This window comes from Lasioglossum baleicum, chromosome 1 (assembly GCF_051020765.1).
Source record: "Lasioglossum baleicum chromosome 1, iyLasBale1, whole genome shotgun sequence".
NCBI lineage: Eukaryota > Metazoa > Arthropoda > Insecta > Hymenoptera > Halictidae > Lasioglossum > Lasioglossum baleicum.
Window position 1 is genome coordinate 11,319,973 of NC_134929.1, and position 9,399 is coordinate 11,329,371.

The 9,399-nt window shown below is 39.6% G+C and overlaps 1 protein-coding gene across 4 annotated transcripts in view; it reads right to left on the bottom strand.

Moving 5' to 3' along the window:
- The window catches only part of LOC143208675 (uncharacterized), a 21,178-nt gene extending 14,933 nt beyond the window's left edge, over positions 1-6,245 (bottom strand). The window contains exons 1-15 of one of the 4 annotated variants that reach the window (XM_076423329.1): positions 5,987-6,245; positions 3,959-4,209; positions 3,769-3,842; positions 3,347-3,453; positions 2,988-3,217; positions 2,715-2,840; positions 2,525-2,634; positions 2,255-2,446; positions 2,002-2,160; positions 1,719-1,901; positions 1,131-1,577; positions 920-1,034; positions 805-850; positions 601-638; positions 72-114 (exon numbers count right to left, since the gene is read on the bottom strand). In XM_076423329.1, the coding sequence (XP_076279444.1) occupies positions 72-114; positions 601-638; positions 805-850; positions 920-1,034; positions 1,131-1,577; positions 1,719-1,901; positions 2,002-2,160; positions 2,255-2,446; positions 2,525-2,634; positions 2,715-2,840; positions 2,988-3,217; positions 3,347-3,453; positions 3,769-3,842; positions 3,959-4,209; positions 5,987-6,033 (2,168 nt within the window). In that variant the 5' untranslated portion in view covers positions 6,034-6,245. The other 3 variants (XM_076423416.1, XM_076423505.1, XM_076423597.1) reach the window with 3 other exon arrangements.
- Positions 6,246-9,399: the final 3,154 nt, after the last annotated feature.

Sequence of the window (9,399 nt, forward strand, 5' to 3'; positions counted from 1 at the left end):
TAACGGTCACAGATATAGTCTACGCTAGTGTTAGAGTAGAGAACCGAGAGAGAAATAAAAAGATTGCGTACCTGATTCTCGTGGCGTCTGTACTGTGGCGGGGGGATGCTGTACCTTTACGAGAAATCGTGTTTCGTTACTCGTTCAAGTCGAAAATGATATGCAGTCGGTCACATAATTGATGGCACACATGGAAATTGATCAACTGGTTTATGAACTATAAACAATTAATCCCTTGCACTTGAATGGTGCACCTGAGATGCCAGTAAAAATTGCCATACCATTATTTAAAACAGTTGTAATATTATTAAATACATCTATATTCTATAAATTGTAAAGAGCTCAAATGTTGTATGAGAAAACATGTTCCATTCGATGTGCACAATGTAAAGAAGATTACATAGAATACAAATGTACTGGGTTGAAAGAAATGTCTTGATTTTGAAATTGCTTCGAAACCAAAGGGTTAAAAATGATAATGATGATTTATTGTGTGTGCCATCAATTATGCGATTGATTGTAGTTAGACTGCGGATTTTGTGAAACTTCCACTTTATAGAATGACCTGCAGTCTAAATATAATGGTAGAAGCGTACTTACGTTGGGTGGACTGCTCACCTTTCGATGTTGCTTGCGTTCTGTAAAGAGCACAAAGTATATACGTATTAGCAAAACGAGATAATGCAAATGTTTTTTAAGCCTACAGGGCAGAGCATTTGAAACAATTCATTTAAATATCTTTCTTTGGTTTCGTGAACCTTGTTTTAAATGCTGCATCCTGTATACAGAATTATGGATATTTACGTCGACTTGGATGTTGAGCTGATGTCATTCGGTCGTCGCCATGCTCCTAGAAATGCAGTATTATCAACATTCTTTTTGGTCAATATTTTTTCAGACTTTTCTTCGCGATTAGTACCTTTCTTCATGGTCGCGCCGCCAGTAGTAGACTTTCCAGGGACCATTCCCGACAATCTTTTCTCTTCCTCCAACTTCTTGATGTCATCGGTATCCTGTTTCGACTGCTTGGTCACCTGCACACAATGGTAAAATATACAGTACTCTCTGCCCTTAACAGTGATTATATGACAATGCTATTCAACTAAAAATTGCAACTCGGCGTTGCTTACAGATTGACTATCGTATTTCAGTTCAATATCGTTCAATTTCCGCACGACGATGGTCAGCGTGGCGATCACATCCCTGTCCGTCTCGCTGTTCATTAAGTGTCCTATAGTCGTCTCCAGCGCAGTCAATAATTTCTTGTCGGTCGGTATCCATATCTGGCTCTTTAATTGGGGTAAGAGCGTGACCACTTTGATTCTGACATTAGCGACAGGATCTTCCGCCAGGTTCAATAAAGCGGTGAAAAAGTGCTCCTTGAAGTAGGCGGACGAGAAGATCTCGAAGGCCTCTACCATCATGCGAACGAATATCATCCGGACGTAGCAGTCCGGACTGTTCGCCAGTTCTGTATATAGTCTGCTTCGCATCTCGACTCTTTGCATTGGCTTCATGTTGTAACGTAAAAGGAACAGGTACAACGTTCCTGCGGCGAGACGCACGGGTATCGGTCTCTGGAATTTAAGGGGATCGCGGTTCTTTTACAGACACGCCTAATCGAGTACAGCAGTGGCTGATTTGCAAGTGCAATAGTGTCGTAAGGTAGTTTGAAGCTAGTAAAACAGGCTTGAGGATTGGCTTTTTCCGAAACTCACAGCGTGCAGTATCCTGAAGAACGTCATTGGCACAAAGTACGAGTATATAAAATCGCTTGGAAAGTACTTCGGTATTATCTCGAGCTGCGAGTGCATCATCGACGCTAGCCTCCAGTTGTGGGTGGCTGATATTTCCGATTCGCATTTCAACAACGCCCTGCCGATTTCCATAAGAGTGGAGTCCTGCGAGTCGATAGAAGAATTTCAAATAGTTATTTATGAAAAACAGTTTCCAAAGTCATGGTCGCGATACTCTGTAGCAATTCAAAGAGATGATACAAACCACCCTATCTACCCCGATTGTCTGACTTTCGGCTAGACAATCAAGCGTTGTCCCTATGTGGGGAACTAAACCTTGTAACACTTCCTCGGTGTCGTCCTTCAACAATTTGATCAGATCGGACTTGATTCGTCCGCTCTTCGGACCCAATACTTTCGCCACCTACGTGTTCAATGATAATATCGTGAATACGTAACGACGCTCGAAGCACAATGTTGCACAATATACATAATGTAGAAGAGGATGCGCTCCTTACTTCGTGAATTCCACTCGCTACAGTTTTCCTAACTATGTAATAGTGATCGTTCGCTAATGCATTAAAGGTAACAAGCAACGCGTCCATGTCGTCCGAGGAATTCGACACGAAGAGAAACATCGCAGGCAAATTATAAGCGCAACACCTTCTGCATTCCATGTGTTTCTCATCTTCAGCGGGATTCGAGATCATCTAGAACAATGGAACGGTCTCGATAAACTTGATTACAGTACTGTACGTTTGTCTAGAGATCGTCCAGCTTATACTTACAAAGGACAAGAAGTGGGATTTCGATTCTTTTTTGATCGAGGCAGCGCCCATTTGTGCAAGTTGTTGAAAATATTTCAAAAACCATGTTCTCTCCGCGGGTACGAGGCATTCTAAAACGAGGCTTTCGGTAACAGACCGTCATCTAATTTCTAGATAGCTGAATATCGATTAGGATTCAGGATTGTCTTACTTTCTAAGCCGAGCACGAGTTTTCCATATTCCTGAGCAATCACGCATACCACATGGTCGTCCGATTTCATCGCGTTCTCGGATAATAATTTTTTAACGAGCGGTACTATGATAGTTTTTATCGTATCTGTAAACGGTCAACAGAACAATATCATAACCCTTCCGCTTGTTAACGGGATTGTGTTTCATTTACCGAATTTCAAGTTACATAGTATATAGCTACAAGAAACTTGGAATGCTTAATGAATAATGCACAACTAGTCATCAAGCATACCTTCCTGAAGATGAGGTAGCAAGTACACTATTGTCTGTACAGAGGTGCATCTTACATTGCTTTCTTCGTCGCTTGCTAATTCTACAAGAGATGGTAGCAAAGCAGATTTTACAGACTCAGCACCAAGGCCTTCGGCAACAAAACGTAGCTGTAAGCAGATACTAGCTCGTACTTCGCTATTTACATCCTGACAGAGGGAGTGTACCGTTGGTAGAATTTCCTTCTGTATCCTAATAACAATTTCAATGTTTATACCGCAAACGTAATCTTTCTATGTAATTGTTTTGTTTTGTTTTTTTGTTAAATAAATAAACACTGCTCTCTCTGGTTCTTCCAATAAAAAAAAATTCAATACTCACATAGCAGAATCGAATCTTGTACAAATTTTCCCTAGTAACCTGCTGCACGTTACCCTGGAGTAGATAGGCTGAGACAATTGTCCTTTGCTTATAGCCAATGGAACGATCTGTATGATTTTATTTTGATTATCGGTTAATTATAGGTTGGTATATATCATTATCTTCTTAGACTTAAATAAAAGGTTTCAGCTTTGTCATATAATTACATTATCAAAGCTATGCAGAGCACATAGCACCTTTCAAAAGATCAATGAGCTTTCAGAGTACTTGATGCTTAGTCTAGCTGGGACTAATGAAAATAAATCAATCGATTACGCGACTACCGCATGATCTTCAAACTACTACACGATCCAACAATTCTTTTGCCCTTCTACATTGTAAACGTTACTTGGATATCAATTACTATGATTGTCTATACAAACCTGCATTTTTATGACTTCTACCGGCAGTAACTCTATCACATCCAGTAAGGTCTCCAGCCATGCATCACAAACAACTTTAAATGTATATGTACACGTTAAGTTATGTAGAGTAACACCAAACGCATGAGAGAACTGTCGATACGGGACTATCTAGCGATGTCTAACGTACGAATGAATATAATTAGTTTACCTGTATCACGACTTTCGAGCGAATTTAATATACTTGGGAGGAATGTTTGACTGAAGACATTATGGTTGACAAGTTTCTGCTCTAATATCGTTTTGAACGTTGAGGAGGCCGCGATGTGGAACTCCGTGGACGCAGTAGCCAACGACTGCTGCATTTTCGGTACCACACGAGACATGCATGACTGCGTGTCTGTCTGTAAGAGGCTAGGCAAGTTTTGTATGACGCTGAGCTTTTGGAAATCATCGCCTTTCCTGAAATAATTACAAACACACACACAAGCACAAGAATAGTTAAAAATGTTAGATAAAAACACTCTATGTATCGATTAACATGTTCTGTGCCACGTGTACCACTGGCGGTACACGTTGAACTATCCATTCAGGCTGCGTGTACCACCTGTGGTACATGGTGGCATATATGCGCTAAAAATATATATTTTATAACAAGTTTAAGACTGTAGAACATATTTCCACCAAAAGGTGGCATTATAAAAAATGCAGCAAAGAATAAAGCACATAAGTTTGCTTAATTGTCAAGCAAAAATGGCTTGGCACGGAACGTGTTAAAAAGATCATTCCACAATTTTATATTATCAGTAGACTGCGGATCTTTATGCATTTATGGCTTCTAAAAATGTTCAAAAAGTGGTAGAATATAAAATTCCACAGAATTTAATACAGTTTTTACTTATGTCAGATCTATAAAGGCTATTACCACTGAAAATAAAATTTTATTTGTTATCACTTTCTTAAAATTTGCCTGCAAAAATTAATAATTGCATAAATATCCGCAGTCTAATCATTAGATTAATAAAAACTATTTTCCATTTAAAAATATAAATTATCGAATGATTTTAAATTCCCAATTTTTCCTTCGAATGAGCAAATTGTTTCGCGGTATTTTTTACGGTTGACGCGAAATATATTCCTGAAATGTATGTAACCACCAAGGACAAGAATCTTTACATAACGCATCCTTTCGGAGCGTGCGACAGCAGAGCCTGCATCGGTGCAATGTTTACATACGAATGCACGGCTGCATTACTGCATACGTCGCGGTCTTCTGGAATCCCGAACACCCGACAATCGGTGGCTATTATTACGATTCCCGCGGGCAATGGAAAACAGACACGAAACGGTAGAGAGGAACGGCCAACAACAATTCATACTGTCAAACTATGAAATATAACCTACTATGGCTCGACACGGTACGATCTCTAACCTTTCGATCGCGGCGCGCTCGAACTCAAAACTATCAGCATTTTCGTACGCGACATTCGCATGACAACCGTTGTCGTAGGTAGCTAAAATAATTCGCGATCCAATCATAGCTACGGCGACAGCACGAATCCCATTGTTAGCCCATTCCCGTATAATAATGAGTCACGAAGATTTCAGACCAAATCTCCATATTACAAATACGAATGCTATTTCTTCCTTCTAGATTGAAATCAAATAAAAACATCAAAGTAAACGTAGATATAGAATAAATTTACATGTAAATATTTATTTACTTATTCTTTTCGGAACTTATTTGAAAAATTTCAATTATTGCAGCCCCGAAAAAAATTGTACAGATAGGGGTTCGTGCGCGAGGGAGTGTTCGTGCATATTTGAAATTCAATTATTCGAATTTAATATATAAATGTGTTGCAACGATGAGTAATTTTTAAGCGTATACTGTATATACGTCTTGTGGACGTCGAAGACCGTGTATATGTAGTATGTATACGCGTCTCGCAGTCGAAGGGCTAAATAGGGTAGCGCGGTAGCATTGCTTACGAGTTACTCGTACGTAGAATGTCATTTCTTACGAGTGGCTGTCTTTAAAGGACTATAATTAGCGGCGGTCGGACGGACGGCAGGACAGTATACTCCTTGAACGACGCCGCGGTATTTTTAGAAATGTTGTGTGTGCAGTGCATGGGTGCGCACGAAAGGGAGAGATAAGACAGCCGCGAGAAGGAAGAAAGTGTGCTGGCCGATTCGGATTTTTCGATAGTGAAAACTGACTGGTCCGTCTACTTACGGATCCAGCACGCTCTCGTACGGAGCTTTATCTTCCTCTTGTAACATTTTCGGGGCGCATTTTATTAAACGACACCACTGGATATCGGCGACGGCGACAACCGAACCGATCGCACTCGACCCGAACGTTCACGACGACACACGCGTACGCACTCTCATGACGCATTCGACGCAAGAAAAACAACACGACAGAACCGTGGATGACAACTAAACTGGGCTCCGACAAACTCCGACTCCAAGGTATCGATTATACCCGACTTGTCGTACGAAGCGGCGAGCAAGACCGAGCCGAGTCGGAAACGACCGAACACGGCCTACGTACGCTCTTGGATAGGATGCACACGTAACCCCGCGTAATACAATAGAACTGATGCGTCGCGTCCCGTCGATCAGGAGTCGCCGTTGTGTAATCGACAAACCGATGCAGCAGAATTAACACGTTAATCGATTTGAATTTTCAATTCGATACTTCCTGATCAACGCTAACGATTACAAATAATCGATCGTAAAAGATCACGGTCAATATACAGTTACGCACATAATTGAACACACACACACTTTAACGCTAGGTTTACGAGACCCGTTATAATGACGGGTTCTAATATTCTTAATTTGCGATTACTAAGATTGTAAAGATGCTTCCCTGAGGAATTATTTACCAAATTTATTATATCATTGGTAAAATGGCCAAGGATAGACACACGTTTGTTATGTTTACAAAATAATGTGAAATAGTTATTTCTAGAGCTCCGTAAACCTAGTGTTAAACCAGGATAACTTTTTTATGAATGGACCAAATGACTTAAATTTCTCTGTGAGGCTAGAAGTATTAGTTTGGCGAATGACGTCTAATAAATATGTTGAAAAAATGCATTTGGTCGGAATTGTGAAAAACAATAGTCAAAATTGATTTTTATAACTTTTTTAGCTGGGCGAATAATACACCTACTCATTTTTGCCATAAATACGTAAAATGCAACTTGATACACGCTCATCGTGCTGATCAATGAATCGCAATAACGTAATGAGACAATAAGTTCAGATGGAAACATGTTTATTTATAACAATGCCATAATGTGTACAATGACTCACATCATTTTCCCCGGGAAGCTGTTGCATCTTATTATTCAAATTGCGTAAAAAATTTCCCAGACAAATGAGCCGTTAATATCCAATTAACGATTAAGAACTAATTTAAAAGCTGAACAGACAATCGCAATTGGTAATCAAATGTTTGAATCGCAATCTTTGATCGTTTTTTGTATTAAATACTGTCCAAAGTAAGAAATGAAATTTTTATGTATTCGCAACTGCACCTTAATTTGAACTCCTATCGGTACGTGTAACGATAGATGACCCACGTCTCCATAACCCGTTATTTAGCTTGGCAGAGAATTAATTGATCAACGGGCAACCTTGATACGATAATCGCGCGAGGATTACGTAGTCCGATTCAAGGTTTCGCCGAATGATTTGTCGACGGAGTGCGCGCGCGAAATTACAGCAATCTCTCGATATATGCGAACACCTCGGCATCGAGCTGTCGCTTGAATTTTTAAAAGTTGTTTTACACGTTACATTAAATCATTCGATCAAATCCAAAAAGAAAAAGTTATTTTGATTTATTAGGTTGGAGGGAAAGTTCTGCCCGTATTTTAAAGAAAACATATCAATCAATTTATAAAAATATGATATAATTTCTATTATTTGTAATAACTTGTTGCCATCTTTCAGATAACCTATCAGTTCCTGTTTCCCAATTACTCACTACTAGCAACATGTGTTTTTGATTTACAAGCAAAAATGCCTGCTTATTTAAAATACGACGCAACTTTCCCTCCAACCTAATGAATGATGACTTTAAGCGAGTCACTGTGATTCCTAGAGGTGAATCTACGCCTCTGGATCGGTGAACATTTGTAAAAGAAACTTGTCGCAAAATTGTTTATAACAAAGACAATTGTTGTTAAAGTTTGTTTTTACATCAATACCATGTGATCGTCTCCCTGCCTATTCGGATAATAAATTTGAAGTAGAAAAATATGAAAGAATACCTTATATCCATTTTTATACATAAGAATATTAATCCTGGGTTATAAAATACTAATGTCAAGTACAGGTACTCACAAATTTTCAGAATCTTCTGTTCTTCCGTTGGATCAACAGGATACTGCCATTTGCGCGAATACGTCTTAATATGTGCACAAAACAACACATTTTCTGAAATCGTGGCAGCGAACGGGAAGTGGTTACTCCAACCACGGTCAAAATAATACTGCGGTTGTCACCTCGGTTTTCCGTGAATGGTTAAGGGAGGATTTATAGGTGGGGGAATGTTGCGTTTGTTAATTGGACGGGGGTGTGTCGGAAGGAGTTGAGGCTCAGAAGTATGGGGAAACTGTCAAAGAAATTCCTTTTGGCATTGTTTTCGGTCGTCAATGACGTGATTTACAAAGGTCCGTCACATGTGTTGTCGATCTGTCGGGGTTGAAGATTCGCATGCGTTTTTTGCTTGCTATAACGTCCTTTACAGGTACATATATCGCCTAATCCGCTGGAGGAACGATGGGGTACGGTAACATTTTATAATACAGAATTAATATTCTTATAACAATGGATATAAGGTATTCTTTCATATTTTGCAACTTCAAATTTATGATGTAGGCTTTTGTCTATACGTATAACTCCACACAATCAAATTCTACAAAAATTTTAACAGCTTATATCTCAATAACTATTTGTTTGCGACATGTAGTTTCTTTCAAACTTTTTCTCTTCTGGACGAGTGGAAGGTGTCGATGTGAAAGACAACTTTACCAACAATTTTCTTTGTTATAAACAAGTTTGCAGCAAGTTTCTCTTGCAAATGTCCACCGATCCAGAGGTGTAGATTCACCCCTAGATGACCATTACTTTTTATACACCTAGTACGATCGAAATATTAGAGTTTATTTCGACAAGAATACCGACCGTGGTCCTGCGAAGACCGCAGCAACCGGAAGTCGTCCCGAGCAGGCGAGAGGGAGCTGTTTTACCGACGTATTCGCACGGATCCAGGAAAACGGCGCTCAACATGAAAATTTCAAATGCAAACTAGTTTTTCTTTTCGTTTACTTACGTTAATAGATAATTGGCTTTCTCTATCGGCCGTTTTTCCAAATTGATGTCCAAACTGTGCTGTTTCAGTTGCTCTTCGTTCTAGGGACGCATTCGGTTAGGTTATGAATCGGTCGGTTACTCGAAACGAGACGGGAATAGGTGGTACACGTACTCTCAGTTCAGCGATAATAGGTTTGTCTAATTGTAGACTAGCGAACTCCTCGTAGTCCAAAATCGGTTTACGTTGCATGTTTTTGCCGACGAACGGCCGAGGAGAGACACCGTTTTCTCCGAGAACAATTTACCGGAACAGGA